The 20,675-nt window shown below is 39.8% G+C and overlaps 1 protein-coding gene across 16 annotated transcripts in view; it reads right to left on the bottom strand.

Moving 5' to 3' along the window:
- Positions 1–4,685: 4,685 nt before the first annotated feature.
- Positions 4,686–20,675, bottom strand: part of LOC106088992 (uncharacterized) — a 604,691-nt gene continuing 588,701 nt past the window's right edge. For 14 of the 16 annotated variants that reach the window (XM_059368662.1, XM_059368666.1, XM_059368663.1 and 11 more), the window contains one exon: positions 11,183–12,108. In XM_059368662.1, coding sequence (XP_059224645.1) covers positions 11,670–12,108 — 439 coding nt within the window. In that variant the 3' untranslated portion in view covers positions 11,183–11,669. Of the gene's footprint in view, positions 6,395–11,167; positions 12,109–20,675 lie in introns of those variants that run through there. The other 2 variants (XR_001221540.2, XM_013254731.2) reach the window with 2 other exon arrangements.

Genomic DNA, 20,675 nt, shown 5'->3' with positions numbered 1-20,675 from the left:
TCGCTCAAAGTATTTTCGACTCAGACACAATTTCTCTTACAACCTCCGAAGAACGCATATCAGTCACAACTTTTGTCCATAATATCTTTGCCTTCTAAATATATCCCACCATTAAAAGTGTGCTGAAATGTATCCCAATCCGCCTTTTTTTACCCGCTACCAAAGAATGGGGGGTATATTCATTTTGTCATTCCGTTTGCACCACATCGAAATATCCATTTCCAACCCTATAAGGTATATATATTCTTGGTCAGCGAAAAATTCTAAGACGATCTAGACATGTCCGTCCGTCTGTCCGCCTGTCTGTTGAAATCACGCTACAGTCTTTAAAAATAGAGAAATTGAGCTGAAACTTTGCACAGATTCTTTTTTTTACCATAAGCAGGTCAAGTTCGAAGATTGGCTATATCGGACTACATCTTTATATAGCCCCCATATATACCGATCTGCCGATTTAGGGTCTTAGGCCCTTAAAAGCCACGTTTATTATCCGATTTTGCTGAAATTTGGGACAGTGAGTTATGTTAGGCCCTTAGACACCCTTCATCAATTTTGCTCAGATCGGTCCAGATTTGGATATAGCTGCCATATAGACCAATCCTCCGATTTAGTGTTTTAGGCCCATAAAAGCAACATTTATTATCCGATTTTGATGAAATTTGGGACAGTGAGTTATGTTAGGCCTTTCGAGATCCTTCGTCAATTTGGCCCTGATTGGTTCAGATTTGGATATAGCTGCCATATAGACCGATTTCAGGTTTTGGGCCCATAAAAGGCGCATTTATTGTCCGATGTCGCCGAAATTTGAGATAGTGAGTTAAGTTAAGCCCCTTGACATACTTCTGCAATATAGCACAGCTCGGTTCAGATTTGGATATAGCTGCCATATAGACCGATATCTCGGTTTAAGGTTTTGGAGCCATAAAAGGCTCATTTATTGTCCGATTCCGCCGAAATTTGGGACTTCGTTGAATATTGGTCTTTTTGGCAGCTATATCCAAACATTGACCGATCTGAACTATATAGGACATCGACGTCGAAAAGCCTAACACAACTCACTGTCCTAAATTTCAACAATATCGAATAATGACTGTGGCAGATCGGTCTAAGTGGGGGCTTTATCAAGATTTAGTACGATATAGCCCAACTTCGAACTAAACCTGCCTATGAAGCCTGCCAAGAAGAATCTGTGCAAAATTTGAGCTCAATATTCAGAAGTCAGAGAATGTATGGGCAATGTCTAGTGAGGAAACACTAGAACTAGAACTACTTGTTGATACATATTTACCGGGAAATTCTCCAATGGACAACATGACGCCAGAAGAGGTTGTCACTGGTATGCATTCGTCGGAGGTTATTAGGGTTATTGTGTCTGAGCCGTAAATCCTTTGGCGATAAGAACTTTCGACTCCTCTAAAGCGCCAGGCCCTAATGATGTATCACCGGTTCGAAAGCAGGCAAACCTTACCATACGAAGGCCAACGATTTTCGTCATATTAGTACGTCATCCTTTATGCTGAAGACTCTTAAGAGGTTCATAGAAACATATCATAAGGCAAAGATCCTTGGAGATCGCCTGTCGCGGCAACAGCATGCATATATTAAAGGCAAATCCACTGAAACAGCCCTTCACGACCTAGTCGGCTACATAGAGGGTTCTTTCGCTGTCAAGGAATATACAATGGTAGCATTTCTTGATATTGAAGGTGCTTTCATTAATGTAAAACTGACGTCAATCATGAAGGAGTTGGAGTTTCTAGGCATCAACTCTACCGTAAGAATGTTTATTTATAACTTACTTACTAAAAGAAGGATTACGTCAGGCTTGGGATCTGTGGATCTTAAAAGATCGATAAGTAGAGGAACACTTGAAGGAGGTGTACTGGCTCCTCTTTGGAATATAGCCATTAAAAATATATTATTGTCTCTGGAAGAAAAACGTGCAAAAGCGGTCGCGTATGCTGATGACATGGCAATTGCGGTTATGGGAAAGTTTCCCAACACTCTAAGAGATATACTTCAGGAAGCTCAATGTGCAACAGCGAAGTGGGCTACCGAAAGTGGTCTAGACATAAATCCTTGCAAGACAGAAGTAGTTCTTTTCAGCAGGAGATAAAAGTTGCCTTTAATGGCACCTGTCTCCTCAATATTTAACCGGATCCAAAGGATGGCATTTTTGTGCTTCACAGCCGCACTGCGGACGACACCATCTGATGCACTTAATTTAATGCTACATCTAATGCCTCCGGATATTGTGGCTACCCAAATTGCTGCGACCACTGCCGTGAGGCTAAGGGAGTTTACTCTTTGGTCATGTGGCGGCTACGGACTCTGTGTTATTCTTGATACAATATCCGATGTTCCAGGCAGTGTAATCCACACTGCCTACCTGAGCCGCTTTTTGATAAAAAGTACTGTGCGACTATTCCTGATAGAAAATATTGGAACTACGATATCCCTGGTAATAGAAGTTACATAGACTTCTATACGGATGGTTGCAAACTAAACGACTAGGTGGGCTTTGGTGTGTACTCTAAACATCTAGAACTGGTCATATCGAAGAGGTTACCCGATCACTTCAATGTGTATCAAGCGGAGATCCTTGCAATTAAAGAAGTGGTAGAATGGCTAAGATATTATGTCACAACGACGATTGGCATAAAATCTTCTCAGACAACCAGATAGCTATTAAATCCCTGGAAAACGTATTTCTGAACACAAAAACCTCCTTTGACTGTCACAGATCTCTCAATGAGATGGCTAAACAGTTCAAAATTCAGAGAGAGAGAGAGAGAGAGAGATATCACAGGGAATTGTAAAGCGGACGAGGTTGCGCGACTATAACTACTTTACACATTCCAGGGATACTGGAATCTGTGGGTATGCCTCTCATGTAAGCTAAGTTTTCAGGACCAGGCCCGAAGGACAACAAATGATAGATGGTCACAAAGAGGGGACTGTCAGCATTCCAAAACTATGTGGCCTAATCTAGACTTGAAGAGGCCTACCGCTTTGCTGTCATTGGCTAGAACAGACGTCTTGGTCATTATGTCCGTCATGACAGTTCACTGTCTAATCGGAAAACATGCTGACAGACTGAAGGTTGCCAGCAACGACTTTTGCAGAAGCTGTGAGGGCATCGAAGAAGAAGAGATTATAGAACTCCTTCTGTGTGTGTGTTCCGCACTAGCAGTCAGAAGGAGTTCCACTTTAGGTTCTCATTTCTTTGAGGACCTGTCTGAATTACCGGAGGTGAACATTCGCAAGTTATTGGACTTTCTAATGCGATATGGATGGTTCAACGGTAGGGACTGGAAGGCATCTTCCTTCTTCTGTTCCTGTGGTATCACAATGACGAAAACTTCTAAGTGAGTCTAATGGCATACTGCCACTTAAACCTAATCTTACCTTCAGTTTAATAACTCAATTTTTAAAGACTGTAGCGTGATTTCAACATACAGACAGATGGACGGAGGTAATGGCAACACTTTATAGTCGGAAATGGATATTTCAACCGGAATGACAAAATGAATAATACACCCATCCTTCGGTGGTGTGTATAAAAAAAAAACTTGAGAAAGTAAGTGAAAAGGTCGGCCGAGCCGAACTTTGGATACCCAACACCTCGGCTATATATGTAAACCACCTTTCGTCATAATCCGGTGAAAAATACATAATTTATGCCCCCAAAGCAGCTATATCGAAATATTTTCCGATTTGGACCAAATTCGACACAGACATGGATTGGTCTAATAAGTACAAGTCATTGTTCAATTTTGTTGAACAAAATATTGGTCTTTTTTTTAGCCATATCCAAATATAGACCGATTTGAACCATATACGCAGATGTTGAAAAACCTAAAGTTAGTCCCTGCGTCAAATTTCAGCGAAATCGGATTATAAATGTGCTTTTTATGGGCCCAAGATATTATATCGAGAGATCGGTCTATATGGCAGCTATATCGAAGTCTGGACTGATATGGGCCATATTGCAGAAAGATGTCGAGGGGCCTAACGATCTGAACCAAATTGAAGAAGGATGTCGAAGGGTATAGTACAACTCACTGCCCCAAATGTTGGTAAAATCGGCCTATAAATGCGCCTTTTATGGTCCCAAGACCTTAAATCGAGAGATCGCTCTATATGGCAGCTATATCCAAATCTGGGCCGACCGGGTAAAATTGAAGAGGAATGTTGACTGGCTTAACACAACTCACTATCGCAAATTTCAGGAAATTGGATTATAAATGTGACTTTTATGGGCCTAAGACCCCAAATCGGCGGATTGGTCTATATGGGGGCTATATGAAGATATAGTACCATGTAGCCCATCTTCGAACATAACCTGCTTATGGACAAAAAAAGAATCTGTGCAAAGCTTCAGCTTAATATCTCTTTTTTAAAAGACTGTAGCGTGATTTCAACAGACAGGCGGACGGACGGACGTAGCTATATCGTCTTAGATTTTTACGCTGATCAAGAATATATAAACTTTATAGGTCCGGATATGGATCTTTCGATGTCTTGCAAACGGAATGACAAAATAAATATACCCTCATTTTTCGATGGTGGGTATAAAAACTAAGCAGGATACCCCATAAAATGGATCGATCTATTTTTACTCTCTGCTTACAAAAAACTGATACACGGAGGCCAATAGTGCTATGTAATAAAAACATTTTGAGTTTAATTTCGTATAATTTTTCTTTATTCTCTATTCATAAAATATTTGTTTAATACACATAAAACACTTTATTACATGTATATGTGATTTCTATATATGTATGTATATATTGCTAAAATTTTTATTTAATGATAAATTATCAGTAATGCATAAACGACGACTGAAACAGTTTAATTGATTCTGATTTTTTAACTTTAGCATATCTACGAACTCTGCTCACTTGGGTGCAGAGTATATAGAGGACTTAAAAGCAAACAAAAAAAAAAAAAAATAAAAAAAATAAGAAGAAATTTAAATACATTAATATGGACATGATGTTTTGTGAAAAATTTGATTACAAGTCTAAAGTTTAAGCTGCTTTCCTAAATAATAACAACTAAATAATGACGAGTTCCTTGTTCTTTGCTTATTCATGCTATTTTGTTGAGAGGAGATAATTTCGTATTCGCGCCTTATCAATTGACGCGATTGCTGTGAGTGTATTTTTGTGTTTCACAAGAAGGGATTTGATTTGTTTTATTTTGGATTTTTACGCAAGAGTTAATTAATAATCGATAGAGTAAATATTAGCTTTAATATTGCAATGATTTCGCATACATATTGCTTCGTAATTGATTATGATTTGTTTTTTTTTTGTTTTTTGTATTAATTAACTTTGATGTGTTTTTTTTTTTATATTTGTTGTATACGGGTATGAACTATTTTTATGATTGTTTTAGTCTGTTTCACGTTTTCGTTAATACTCTCTAAAGTGGCAGCATTTTCCGAGTTAATTTCACAGCTTTCACCGTGAAAGTGAACAAAATGGTATTCGCATGTGACATTTGTGAACGATTTTGAGACAATCTATTTCGGGGGTACAACGGCTGGGAGCAATGGGATGATGTGAGTGCCGCTCCTCGCCACACATACCCCTGAAACGTATTGTGCTGCTTTGAAATTAAACCTACAGCATATGGGGAATTGCTTACAACTAAATTGTGGGGCCAAGGGCATAACATGTTGGACTGGCGATAAATGAGGTCTCCAGCAGTCTTTGTTGTCACACCCCCTGCGCACTTCGAAAATTAAAAGTCTCTATACACTTGCTAAAAATTGTCTCTGCTTTTGCTGCTTAAATTATTAAAAAAAAATTACGTTAAAATAAAATCACAATTTTCAAGACTTGATAAATGTTAATGGGTATTTCTTAATTTGCATATTTTTGTCGTTTTTGATTTCTGTTCAGAAAACTTGAGGGAAAGGAACAACAACATCAGGGTGTGTCTTTTCTTACAGACCGTTTTGTCGTTGTGTCGTTGATGTTTTTTTTTTTCATTTTAACTTCTCCAGTATGAAATATTTGTTCTTAGAGAAATATTTAAATGGATGTTTTTCCTTTTGCTTCTTTATTTCCCTTCTATTGAAAGAAGGTTTGTTCAAAATAGTTTACTTAGGATTAGTTTTTGCTAAGGGTGGACGAGAGATGGATGTAAAGCAATCTATTAAATACATTATTAATGATAAATTAAAACATAAAAGGCACATTTATTTTAATTTTTTACTTTAAAAATCCAAACAATTAAAGCTTTTCTCATCATGTACTCAATTTTGAACACAAAGTTTTCAACTTTTTTTTTTCTCTTATGATTTAGATGTTTCAAAAAAAATGTGTATTATTAAGCTGGTGTGATCCGAGTTTTGGCTAGATATGTATGTAATTTAATGTATCTGAAAAGAGAAAAAAAGAAAAATACATTAATCGAGATTAAACTTTAAAATTTACCTGTGTGTACTTAGATGTAACTCCAAGTCAAGAGACACACATGGCTCTTAAAGACCAGAATGAGAGCTAACAACTAAAAAAGCGTGCTAAGTTTGGCCGGGCCGAATCTTATACCCTACCCTACACCATAGATCGTACATATGTTGAAGGTCATGGGAGAGGTCTTTGTACAAAATTTTAGCCAAATCGGATAAAAATTGCACCCTCTGGAGGCTCAAGAAGAAGATCAGTTTATATGAGAGATTTTTGAGGCTATGAATCGATTTAGACCATATTTGGCATAGTTGTTGGAAATCAAAACAAAACACTTCATGAAAAATGTCAGCCAAATCGGATAATAATTGCGCTCTCTAGAGGCAAGATTGGTTTATAAGGCAGCTATATGAAAACATGGACCGATATGGCCCATTTACTATTCTAAGTGATCTATATTAATAGAAAGTATTTGGGCAAATTTCAAGTGCCTAGTTTTACTCCTTTGAAAGTAAGCGTGCTTTCGATGGATGGACGAACAGACGGACGGATGGATATCGCTAATTCGACTTATAATATCAGGGCGATCCCTAATATATGTACCTACTTTGTTGGGTCTCTAATCAATAGTTAGATGTGTTACAAATGGAATGACGAAAACAGTATACCCCCATCCTATGGTTGTAATAATGACAAAGAATCAAACAAACGAAAGACTTAAGACACGAACTTGATTTTCATTCTTTTAACAAAATTAAAGTATTTTCTTCATTGTCCTCTTGGGTCGCTGTCTTGGCGTAAATTTCTTCGTCATTTTCGGTTTTTTTTGTTGGTATTCCATTGGTTTAACATTGCATGGATATTTGGTGCATCCCAACCATAACCACAACCAAAGCATTAGTTATTGTTTGTCCTCTTGTGTTGAGAACATACACACAAACAAACACACACAAACTAAGCGAAGAAAGAACTAGACAACTAAAACTCATTTGCGTTTAGTTGAGTAAAAATGAAAAATCGAGACAATAAGACACGATTCAATTTAGCAATGTTGAATATGCCGCCTATGGGATGGATGGGAGGCATAGCGTTTACCTCCACTTTTAGTTTTGGAGCAATAAATAGGAAATGCTATAAGAGACATAAGCCAATGCAATATACCATCCGTCATCTTTACTGTGGTACAGGGTAATATAATATAGTGGATTTGTTTGTAGCGCTCAGAACGGAAGATAGACAAATTGATAAGTATACGGATCCACTCAGAACCGCTGGCTGATTCGATTTACCTATGTCCGACTCTTCATCCATGTTAATTTAAGTATAAAATACAGATCGCATCTGATCATCTTTAAATTTACATAGAAAACTTTCTTGGCCTAGAGACGAAGTTTATTGAAACAGGAAGAGAACGGTTTTGATTTAGATATAGCTTCCATATATTTTCATCCGATTTGGACTAACATTGCAACAATCTTTTAATTTGTCAACCGATCCTCACGAAATTCGGCACGAAGGATTTTCTTGTAAGTTTTTGGAGTTTTTTTTTTAGAAAATCGTTTTTTGTAGAAATCGATTCAGATTTGGATATAGTTCCCATATACATGCATCAACCGATTTTCACTACAACGTTTTCTCATACGACTTTTAGAATATAGACTAGGTTTGATCGTAATCGGTTTAGACTTCAGCTTCCATACATAGGTTAGGTTAGGTAAGAGTGGCAGTCCCTTTGGTTTGGGGGATTGGTAAAGGATGAAGTGCTTATTGACATTTGTCTTAAATCTTTGGATGTCAAAGTGGGTGGGCAAAACATTAGCCGGAAGTCAATTCCACATACAAACGGTTTGGGCGAAATAAGAATTCTCTCTATAATGCATTGTGCGGCCCTCTGGCCAATCAATTACAAACGAGTGCGAGTTCCTGGAATGTCTAGTATCCCTGACATACATCCTTACATCGGGAATAAGAAGACCAATATCAGACGAACACACTCCATGAAAGTACTGATAGAACAGCGCCAAACAACCCACATTGCGACGATGATAAAGGGAGGCAATAGAGTTGGATACCCCACTGTCCCCAATCAGCGCCATCGCTCTCCTCTGTACACGGTCCAGTAGCAGTAGTGAAGCTCCAGCCCATACATGTGAGTTGTACTCCATTTTTGGCCTTATGAAAGTGGTGTAGATGTTAAGAAGATCAGACGGAGTGAAGTAATTCGTATACCGCTAAAGGAAGACTAAACACTTGAATGCTTCTTTCGACACTTCGAATACATGTTTAGCCCAACGGACATCACTTTGTATTTTCATGCCCAGAACATCAAGAGCTTCTGACAAAGACAAAGATGTTCGTAGTGGGACAATTTGAGTCCATTGTAATACCACCGTAGCGACCAACCAAGGCTTCTGTCGGGAATCGAACCCACGACCCCTGCACTGGTAATCCAAGCACGCTACGAACTCGGCTACTGGTGTTTCCTCATCAGACAGAGTTCATTCATTCCCTGACTTCTAAATGTGCGAAGACTATATACATTGGAGAGACCCAGAGACCTAAGATGTTATTCCACGAACAGAAGAAGTCAATTCAGAATTTTTTCTTGAGGCTTTTGAACCCGTCGATGTAATAATACTTCTAAGAGCAGCAGGGCCGAAAGGGTCTTGGAGATGGCATATGACTGGGCTAGATCTAGGTGTCTCATTGTTGACCCGGAGAAGACTGATATCTGCCTGTTGTCAAGGAAGACGTTTCCGGCAGCCTATGAGATTTAAGGCGATGGAAGAATTTATAGAGGATACGAGCAGGTCACATCATCGTGGTAAAATCGATGGAGAACCTGGAAGGATTGGATGAGGTTTCCGACCAGATACCAGAGCAAAACTTGGGTTCGAGTGCGAGGCACTGCTGCCAGTGGCACAGCTGAGCTCTGTTTCCAGCTGCCTGATCAGAATACGGTCCTGCCGGAGGAGATTAGGGCGATTAGGGAGCCTTCTCAGTACACTACTAAATATGACATTTCCAATTCAGTCTCCTGTCCAAGATCCCACCTAAGTCACAAAAGGTCAAAACCTTGTCAGATATCGAAATTGTTCTATTGAGGAAACGTGGTGCGTCAAATTGCCTCACCTTCGCCTTACTCGTGAACAGACAGATTTCAATCTTCTCTGGGTTAACATTTAGGTCCAGCCCAGACGTGTGCCATCTGCAAGACGCTTTTGGCCCTTCTGCATAGCTGGTTTGGATCTTTACCGCTTAGAAGTATTATAACATCGTCGAAGTATTATAACAGCGTAGCAGACGGGTTCAAATCCCTCCTCAATCAGCATACGTAATAGGTCATTTATAGTGGTCACCCATAGGGGTGGCGATAAAATGCCCCCCTGTGGCGTGCCTTGTGCCACTTTCTCCCTTTTATGTATGTCATGCGACACACAATTTATCCACCTGTTCCTTAGCATATGTCTTATTCAGTCTCTAAGGACCGGGTCCACCCTATACTGGCCTAAGGATTGGATCAGTGTGTCAATCCGCACATTGTTCAAAGCCCCCCTCGATTTCAAAACATACCGACAGTGTGTACGGAATTCCTGATTAAGATTTTTTTCGAGATTACTTTTTAGTATTTAGAGCCCAAAACAAGCCGATGGAACCTAGCCTAACTTAACTCACCCTTATCTTTCGCCTTATTGGAAAGTCTTCTACAACCCTTCTTAAGAGCAAGTTCTGGGATGGTTTTAGGGAGGTTAAGATTCTTTTTCTGGGAGTAGAAAACTTTGCATTTGTATTTTTATTGATCTGTGTATATGCCCTAAACCCTCCAAGGGCTTAGTGTTGAAACGGCAACTATCCTCCTTTTTTTATAAAACTTGTATTGCACTCCCAATTACCCTTCTTTTGAGTGCCCTTTTAGGGGTTTTTTGGGATGGGGCGTTACCCCTAGGTATTTGACGCCAAATAGAAATAACTGGTTTGTGTTTTTAGGTTACTACTCGTACAAGGGTTCAAACAAAACTTCGCAAAATGTGCGGACCCTTCGTCTTCGGTTAATGTGTTATATGTTAAGACCCCTGAAAAGTTTGGTCTGACAACTCTAAAAACTTTTTGAAGCTTTGCTCATGTGACCCCCAGACCAGGTCCCAGAAATTGTTCCACAGTATAATACTCAAATGCACCCAATTCTATTTTTAAATTAGATTTTAAAGTGATACCAACGCAATGACCTCTTATGTTGGTGAATATAAAAATGCAGCCTGGTCCAATGCTTTCAGATGTCATTACGGCTTGCATGCTGATTTTCTTTAAGTTTAAGAGCAAATGTAAAGAAAATGTGCATATGGCAAGTTCTTTATTTTTCTCCGATGCCGTAATATCATTCTTTGACAAATGGCCAATGGATTAATTCCCTTTTTCGCCCCATCAGCTTTGGGACATCTTTTCTGCCTGTTAGATAAGAAGGACAAAACATTCAAACACATAGGCAAATAATATGCAAGTCAATATCCGGTAATGGCCAACTACAAATTGCATTCGCATACATCAACACCTTTAAGGTGTTAAATTCAATAATGGATTTTGATGGTTGGTGTGGCTGGCTGCTTTGTTTGGGGCAAGACCACATGTGGCTGCAGATGATTCACTCACTAGCTGACTATCTCAAAGAATTTAGAGTTCGGTCTTGGTCTTTTGGCCTTGTCAATGTTCATTTGGGTTGGAAGTTTTTCTTTTATGCTCTTACTCACCTTATAAATATGCACTGAAGTAATTCTTTCCATTCCATTTCTGCGAACACTTAAACAACTTTGTTGTTTCTGATGGCGGCGATGGTGTTGGAGTTGAAGCTGCTGAAGCTGTTAATGATGGCAACATTGGAGAGAGAAGAATTAAATGCGGTTACTTGTGGATGCTACAATGACTGAATGTTGATGAGGATGACGATGGCGATGGCAAAGACGAAGAAGATGGCTGGTGAGGCTGGGACTGATGATGATGGGTTGTGAGATGCGGATCTGTTGCATGTCTCAAACTATTTCTATCTGTAACTATGAGTAGGTGTAGGCTTTAAATACATCTTTGTTTTTCTAATATGTCAGAAGCGGATGAGACGGCGACGGCGAAGGCGGTTACGACGACTGGCCGATTGCCGACAACAGGGTAAATGTACTCTAAAGCCTGTCATGATTACTAAAAATAAGAAAAGAAAACTACCAGGCTCCTTGAGTCGACTTAGCCAATGTTGGCTGGCTACAAATACAATGTGGCCTGTTGACGGTGGTCAAAGTGATGGATGTAGAGTTTCTTTTTGGACTTTTCTTTGGATGGCCTCAGATCCCAGACTAAATTCGATAAACTACGAGGCCTCGAAAGACGTCTCGTCTTCTTTTCGGGCAGTTTGTTCGAGTCACCGGAAGTGCGTCCACCACTGCGTGATGAATCGAGAGTTCCTTCGCGTGGATTGTGTGGGTGCGAGTGCAGCATGCCCGTTAAACCGCCAGTGGTACTGGAACTTTTACTCAGCGGTAGAGGTGCTGGATGGCAATTGTTGTTGTTGCTGTTGTTGCTACTACATTTAAGTACTAGATCGGGTGGTGCGACTATGGATTGACCTTTGGGATTGGTTGAGATCGGCGGTGAAATGGAGGTGCTATCAGGTGTCAATTGCAGACTACTTAGACTTTTGTAACTGAAGTGAAAAGAGAAATAAATAAAAAACATAAGATATGAAAGGAAAACATTGAAATCAATAAATAACAATTGCAATAGAGTGTATAAAGATGATTATTTACTGTTAAAACACTGTTATTTACTGTTGCATATACAAGTAAAACAAAAAAATATGTATGCATACAAATGTACAAAAATAGATGTGGTGAAATAAATCAAGCTAATTTGTTAAGATCTATAATCGGGGACGCCAGGGAGGGATCCTCCGAGAAAGCCAGACCTGTGACCGGTCTTGCATATGGTGAGAATGGGTACAGATATCTCTTGGAATGATTAGGGCTGAGGTGTTAGCAAGATCGTGTGTAAATTTTCAAGGCCCTAGGTTGTCCGGGCATCTTTTGGCAGGTCTTTAAAGTTTGTCCCCTCGGTATTTTGAAAATTTGTTGGGGCTGCCAAATTTTCGTTTGTGGTTTGATTTTTTGTATTGCTAGATAGGGCTCAAAAATTCCTACAAAAAAAAATCCGCTTGAGGTCTACAATATCCGTTAAATCTGACAGGTTCTCAAAGAAAGGAGAACCTAAAGAGGAACTCCTTCTGACTGTTAGTGCGGGAAACACACACAGAAGGTGTTCTATAGTCTCTACTTCTTCGATGTCCTCACAGCTTCTGCAAAAGTCGTTTCTGGCAACCCTCAGACTGTCAGCATGTTTTCCGATTAGACAGTGTCCTGTCATGACGGACACAATGACTGAGACATCTGTTCTAGCCTATGATAGCAAAGCGGTAGACCTATTCAAGTCTAGATTAGGCCGCATAGTTTTGGAATGCTCACAGCTTCCTCTTTGTGACCATATATTATTCGTTGTCCTTCGGTACTGGTCTTCCATCTCACTAACATTCATTCAAAAAATAAGGGAAAACTTGCAATTTTCTAAAAACGAAAATTCAAATTGAAAAATTTTAAGAAAAAAGCGGTAAAGATCTTCCACATCCGTATTTTTTTAGTAGGTTTGCTGTGAAAGCGAATAATTGTTTGCATGGATTTATGGGGGATCTGCGCTTTGGAATTTGAGATCTTAAATTGCGGCTTAGGCAATAAATAATCATCACTGTCTGGAACATTGCAGCAAGGATAATACCGATGCCATAGTCGCCGCATGACCAAAGAGAAAGCTCCGTTAGCCTCACAACAATTGTCGCGGCAATTTGTTTAACCACAAAGATTAGATGCATTAGGTGTAGCATAAAATTCAGTCCAACCGATGGTGTCGTCCATAAAGTGGCTGTGATTCACAAGCAAGCCATCCTTTGGATACAGCTAAGTATTGAACAGTAGGTGGACTTTTGAAGCACAGTCCACTAGATAACAAACCCATATACCATTAAAGGTCTAACGACTGCAGTATACAGCCATAGCATGGCGATCGGTTTAAACCCCCCAACTTTTGCCAATGGCTCTTTCGCTGTATGGGACAAACGTTGCCTTTCCGATATGTCAGATTTGAAATTAAATTTCCTCCCTCACGATCATCGTCAGTTTTATATTATCATAAGCAACCTCTGTGTCAAGAAATGCTACCATTGTCGATATCTTGACAGAGAGAACACTTCACGGCTAGGTACTGAAGACCTGTTTCAGTGGACGGGCCCCTACTACAGGGTGCGCCAGAGAAACTTACTTATTTGAAAAAACTCCCGAGCGATGTGTTGGGCTGGGTGGAGGTCGAGAAGAGGATGACGAAGTCCCCAAGTTTATTTCTCTGTACAGTCAGTTGCCATTATGCTCTGGTCTAGAGAGCAGCGCACAGTGTCACGAACGTGGCCAAAAATGGCAAAAGTCAACATATTCGGAATGTAAATTTTTGTATACAATTTAATAGAGAACATACCAATTACTGTAAATGTGAATTTTGTTTCAATGCGTCAAGTAGTTCTGTGTATATGAGAGTTAAAATTAAAAATTTTTTGGCAATACCTTTTTATACCCACCACCGAAGGATGGGGATATATTAATTTTGTTATTCCGTTTGCAACACATCGAAATATCCATTTCCGACCCTATATAGTATATATATTCTTTAAGACGATCTAGACATGTCCGTCCGTCTGTCTGTTGAAGTCACGCTACAGTCTTCAAAAATTGAGATATTGAACTGAAACTTTGCACAGAAAAATTTTTTTTGTCCATAAGCAGGTTAAGTTCGAAGATGGGCTATATCGGACTATATCTTAGTATAGGCCCCATATAGACCGATCCGCCGATTTAGGGTCATAGGCCAATAAAAGCCAGATTTATTGTCCGATTTTGCTGAAATTTGGGACAGTGGGTTGTGTTAGGGCCTTCGACATCTTCCGTCAATTTGGTCCAGATCGGTCTAGATGTGGATGTAGCTGCAATACAGACCGATTCTCCGATTTAGGGTCTTAGGCCCATAAAAGCCGCATTTATTATCCGATTGTGCTGAAATCTGGGACAGTGAATTATCTTAGGCCCTTCGATATCTTTCTTCAATTTGGCCCTGATCGTATCAGATTTGGATATAGCTGCCGTATGGACCATTCTCTCGATTTAAGTTTTTGGGCCCATAAAAGGCGCTTTTATTGTACGATATCGCCGAAATTTGGGACAGAGAGTTAAGTTAAGCCCCTTGACATACTTCTACAATATGGCAAGATTGGTACAGATTTGGATACATCTGCCATATAGACCGATCTCACGGTTTTAGGTTTTGTGACCATAAAAGGCGCATTTATTGTCCGATGTCGCCGATATTTGGGACAGAGAGTTAAGTTAAGCCCCTCCACATATTTCGGCAATTTTGTCTAGATCGATCAGGATTTGCATATAGCTGCCATTTAGACTGGTATCTCGATTTAAAGTCTATTTGGTCCAAATCGGAACATATTTCGGTATAACTGCTATGGGACATAAGGTATGCAATTTTCACCGGATTTTGATGAAAGGTGGTTTACATACATACCCGAGGTGGTGGGTATCCAAAGTTCGGCCCGACCGAACTTAACGCCTTTTTACTTGTTTTTCTTGATTAATGTCGAAATTAAAAGCTACATCTGATCTCTTAAATTTTAATATTTGGAGGAACGATCGGTATAAAAGTGTGTCAGTTGGTTAGTTTGGGGTGTAAATTATGTGCCAGTATGTTGTTTTGAATATTGGTGTTGATCATATGGAATTTTACCCAAAACTAAAGGACTGAACGAACTCGTGGAAGTTAATCCCAACTTAAGTGGATGGGGGAAAATTTTTTCGAGAGTGTAGATCGCTCTGCACAGTGACCGATATGGAGAATCCAAATTACAAATTACAGCTTCAAATCATCTGCCAACAATGAAATCCTTGAAGACTGAATAACTGATGGAAGATTATTCCAGTAAAGAATGAACTGCAATGGTCCTAAAAGGCTGCCTTATGGAACACCAGAATGAGCAGCTATGGCAAAACCATCACATGCATGACACGTCAGTTTTAATAGGTCGGTCAAGGTCGAAGCCGTGTTGGTTTGGTGTGACAAAATGGGAAATTCGACGAGAAACCAACAGTTCAAACAGCTTTGATATTGCACTTTTTCACAATACCCCTATAATTTTCAACAATACATCTGCTACCATTTCTATGTAAAGGAATTGTATATCTTGACCTCCAGGAATGAGGAAAATATCCTGAAGATAATGAATCATTGAATATGGCCGCAAGTGGCCTATATAACTCAAGATTTAAGAATATTCGCCGGTACATCATACGATCCTGGTGTCTTGGAACTCTTTAATGACTTTAAGTTATTCAGTACCTCATCCTCAGTAAGAATAATCCGTTGGAAATAATTCAACCTATTGGTGTCTTGGAACTCTTTAATGACTTTAAGTCATTCAGCACCTCATCCTCAGTAAGGATGAGGTGCTGATGCCATAAGCATCTTTGGAACAGGAAAAAATTTGGTATAACTACTTTGAAAAAAACCTCCAAACATATCGTATATTTCCGATTCGTCAGAGGATTCCCTACAATCAAGCTTCATGCAACTAGGGAATCCCCGAACCTTCCTCTTAGAATTCATAAACTTATAAAAGCTACTGGGATTACTGTAAGGACAATTCCTCATCCTGACAAGATAATCAGAATAACATCTCATATTCTTAGTGTTGTACTGAGCCCTCGCTCTCGAATGTTTGGTATAATTCAGTGAAGTATTACAATACATTTCTTCAATTTCTTTAAAAGTCTACTTTTTTACATTACCCAAGCTTCTCAGATACGGGGTAGACCATGCTGGCCCCCTTTCAGAATTAGGCTTCACAGTGGGAACAGATATTTCGAAAGCATCACACAGCACTTTATAAAAAGACGAAACGGTCGGATGGTATCCATCTTCAAGTTCCGCAAACGGCTAACATCTACATAAAGAAACGTCCGAGTCGAGGTGGGCAATTTAGTTCTTTTTAGTGATCGCTCCTTTTAGTTCCGTTCCACAAAAGGAACTAGTTCTTTTTCTTAGTTCCTTAGCTCCTTTTACATTTGCGAACCCCTTTCTTGATCCCTTTTACATATAGATAGAAACATTCCGACTGTATATGTAATTGAATTTAAATTTCATTTTTTGTACTTTGTTTTAAACAAGTATTAAGTCTCAATGCTGCAAAAAAAAAACGAAGGAAAGAGATGGAAATAGTTCCAACAGTTCCTTAATTGGATAAGTTCCAATGAACTAGTTCATTCCGGAACTACCCAACTCTACGATCGAGGTAAACACCAGTTCCAAAATCCTTTCCCTTACATTACGAAACGGTACATAACCTGAAACAAGCACTGGTCAAAAAGCGTGCCAAGTTCGGCCAGGCCGAATCTTAAAAATGTACAAGTAAATTTAGTTGAAGGGCATACTTTTATTCTACATGTCAAATTTCTGTCAAACCAGCAAAAATTAAAGCTTCTGGGAACCGAACAAGGATGATCGAGATTATAAGGAGCTTTAATAGGTTATCTACTGATTTGTACCGTAATTGTGGCTTGTAAGGACTCTAGAAATCAAATCGGAAGATCGGTTTGTATGGGACCTATATCAGGTACTTGACGTACTTGACACAGTTGTTGGAAGTCATAACAGAACACTACATGCTAAATTTCGGACAATGATTGTGGCTTCTAAGGGCTCAAGAAGTCAAATCGGGAGATTGGTTTATATGGGTGCTATATCAGGTTATGTACCGTTTTGAACCGTCCTTGTCACAGTTATCGGAAGTCATATCAGAACACAATGTGGAAAATTTTAGCCAAATCGGACAAAAATTGCGGCTTCCATGGGCTTAAGAAGTCAAATCGGGAGATCGGTTTATATGGGAGCTATATCTAAATCTAAACCGATATGGCCCATTTGCATGACCTACATCAATATTAAGTATGAGTGCAAAATTTCAAGCGGTTAGCATTACATGTTCGGTCGCTATCGTGATTTCGACAGGCGGACGGACATGGCTAGATCGACTCACAACATCCAGACGATCAAGAATATATATACTTAATGGAGTTTAGACGAATATTTCAAATTGTTACAAACGGAATGACTAGATAAGAGTGGAGGTGGATATAAAAAGAAGAATTAAAACAATTACTGATTGACCCTTCAAATAAATAATAAGTAAGTGCGCCAGGAAAGCACCCTGTATATGCATACTGTTGTCAAGGCAGGCGATCTCCTGGAATATTTCCCTATTATATGTTTCTATCAACCTCTCAAGAGTCTTTAGCGTAAAAGACAACAGACTAAAATTATATGTATTATATGTAGCAGCTAAATTCAATTAAGGATATAGCGCAGAATTTAGCATGCCCGCCATTGACGCTGAGCGCCTGGTTTCGAATTTCTTTTTCATTGACTTCAACGCAGCTTTCAACATCCCAATATGTTCAAAGGTTTTTCAAGCCATGTCTGAGCTTGGTATCCCTGCAAAACTGATACTACTTTTCAGGATGACAAAGCCTACCGTGTGATCTCTTTAATATCCTGCTGGAGTAGATTATTCGAGATGCAGGTGTGAATACACATGACACACTACTCACAAGAGAACATATGCTACTTGCATATGCCGACGACATCGATGTTTTAGGTCGATCATCGGAAGAAGCAATCGTAGTCTTTGAAAGTATCGAAAGGGAATCAACGAAAGTGGGTTTGCCAGTAAATGGAGGTAAGACAAAGTGGATAATATCAACTCTCGCAAAGCCCTTCAAACCCGATCAGATAAAGAAAATAGAGAAAGCTGGGAACCAAAACTTTGGGATGGTCAGCAATTTTATCTACCTCGGCACCGCCGTAATTGAAACAAACGACACCAGATAATAATGTGCAAAAAATAGAAGAATCCTTAGATGCCAAGACGTTCACATTGGCGGTTTGCATCGGCAGCTAATGCTGCTATGAGACTTATGGCGATTGGAGAATGGATTGAGGATGGGAGCAGCTCATACCATCGCGGTATAATTGAGGCGACGATAGGAAACCTGAAAGATCATGTTACACGGAGTGATCAAAGCTAGGTGAGAGAGTAGGCCTAGGGATCTGCATTGAGAACCAAAGGACTGAGATCTGTTTTAGACTGCCTGACCATAATACGGTCCTGCAGGTGGAGATGCGGGCGAACACGGAATGCGTGAGGTGGTGTGGTACTAAAGCGAGGACGTCGAATGAGAACATCTTTACGGACAGTAAAATGGCCATATGGGCAATAACAACCAGGAGGGTAAGTAACAGTCTTGAAGTGTAAGAAGAGAAACGCCTTCCTGAGGATGGCAAAATCCGCATCGTTTAGGTGGCAGTGAAGGCTAAGGAACTGCCTTCAATAAATTTGGTTATCCCTAAGGCTTTCGGATCGACGCAGTCCGAGTTAAGGGAATGGGCGACGAATGCGCATGCAACATTGTGGAACAGCGAAACGGTCGGTAGGACGGTGAAAATCCTATGGAGTGATCCGGATTGTGAGAGGACGAGGCAATTACTGAAAGGTAGTAAGAAGAAGGTCAGTATAGCTTTTGATGTCATAACGGGACACTTAGGACTACGAGCTCACTTACGCAAAATCGGTGTGGCAAGTGATAGCATTTGGGGAAGATGATGAAACGTTGGAGCATTTCCTATGTCATTGCCCGGCTTTCGCGGCTAACAGACAACGGTACTTAGGTGGGGACGCGATACCAGACATGAACCAATTTAGGGGATTGGTGTGGAACACAATTAAAGATTTTGTAAGTAGCACGGAATTCCTAATTTAACATACTTTTTAGTTTTTAGAGCGCACAACAAGCCGATTACTGGCTTGTGTGAATGTCCATAGTGACATGGCGCGGACTAATATCTGCAGCCTCTTTTTTTAACCCAACCTTAGGATAATATTGGCTAACAGATACTATTTTGGACTAAGCAAGCAGGAGAGGAGCGAAGGGGTAGTATTTGGAGTGTTTAAGAGAAAAATCCTTCGTAAAAAATATGGACCGGCTTGCGTTATTGGAGAATATAGGCGTCGTATGAACCACGAGCTGTATGACGACGATAGAATAGTTAAACGCATTAAAATATTGCGTTTGTGTTCGAGTTAAGGGAATGGGCGACGGATGCGCATGCAACATTGTGGAACAGCGAAACGGTCGGTAGGACGGTGAAAATCCTATGGGGTGATCCGGATTGTGAGAGGACGAGGCAATTACTGAAAGGTAGTAAGAAGAAGGTCAGTATAGCTTTTGATGTCATAACGGGACACTTAGGACTACGAGCTCACTTACACAAAATCGGTGTGGCAAGTGATAGCATTTGGGGAAGATGATGAAACGTTGGAGCATTTCCTATGTCATTGCCCGGCTTTCGCGGCTAACAGACAACGGTACTTAGGTGGGGACGCGATACCAGACATGAACCAATTTAGGGGATTGGTGTGGAACACAATTAAAGATTTTGTAAGTAGCACGGAATTCCTAACTTAACATACTTTTTAGTTTTTAGAGCGCACAACAAGCCGATTACTGGCTTGTGTGAATGTCCATAGTGACATGGCGCGGACTAATATCTGCAGCCTCTTTTTTTAACCCAACCTTAGGATAATATTGGCTAACAGATACTATTTTGGACTAAGCAAGCAGGAGAGGAGCGAAGGGGTAGTATTTGGAGTGTTTAAGAGAAAAATCCTTCGTAAAAAATATGGACCGGCTTGCATTATTGGAGAATATAGGCGTCGTATAAACCAAGAGCTGTATGACGACGATAGAATAGTTAAACGCATTAAAATATTGCGTTTGTGTTTGCTAGGTCATGTTTTTAGAATGGATGAAGAAGCTTCAGCAAAAAAGTCCTTTGATGGTGATCAAAACTCCGATGAATGACGAAGCATTTGTATTTGCATTTCATTAAGATAAAACCCATGCAGAAGACAATGTGGCGAACGACATCTCAAAACTAGGTGTCAGAAATTGGAGTAGATGCGCAGAAGATTGGGGAGCTTGGGCATCTATTCTACGTTCGGCTAGAGGAAAACATTTTCTGTAATGGCCAATAAAAATAAGTAATAAATGCGCATTTTAT

This window comes from Stomoxys calcitrans, chromosome 5 (assembly GCF_963082655.1).
Source record: "Stomoxys calcitrans chromosome 5, idStoCalc2.1, whole genome shotgun sequence".
Lineage (NCBI taxonomy): Eukaryota > Metazoa > Arthropoda > Insecta > Diptera > Muscidae > Stomoxys > Stomoxys calcitrans.
This window is presented reverse-complemented; position numbering and strand designations above follow the sequence as displayed.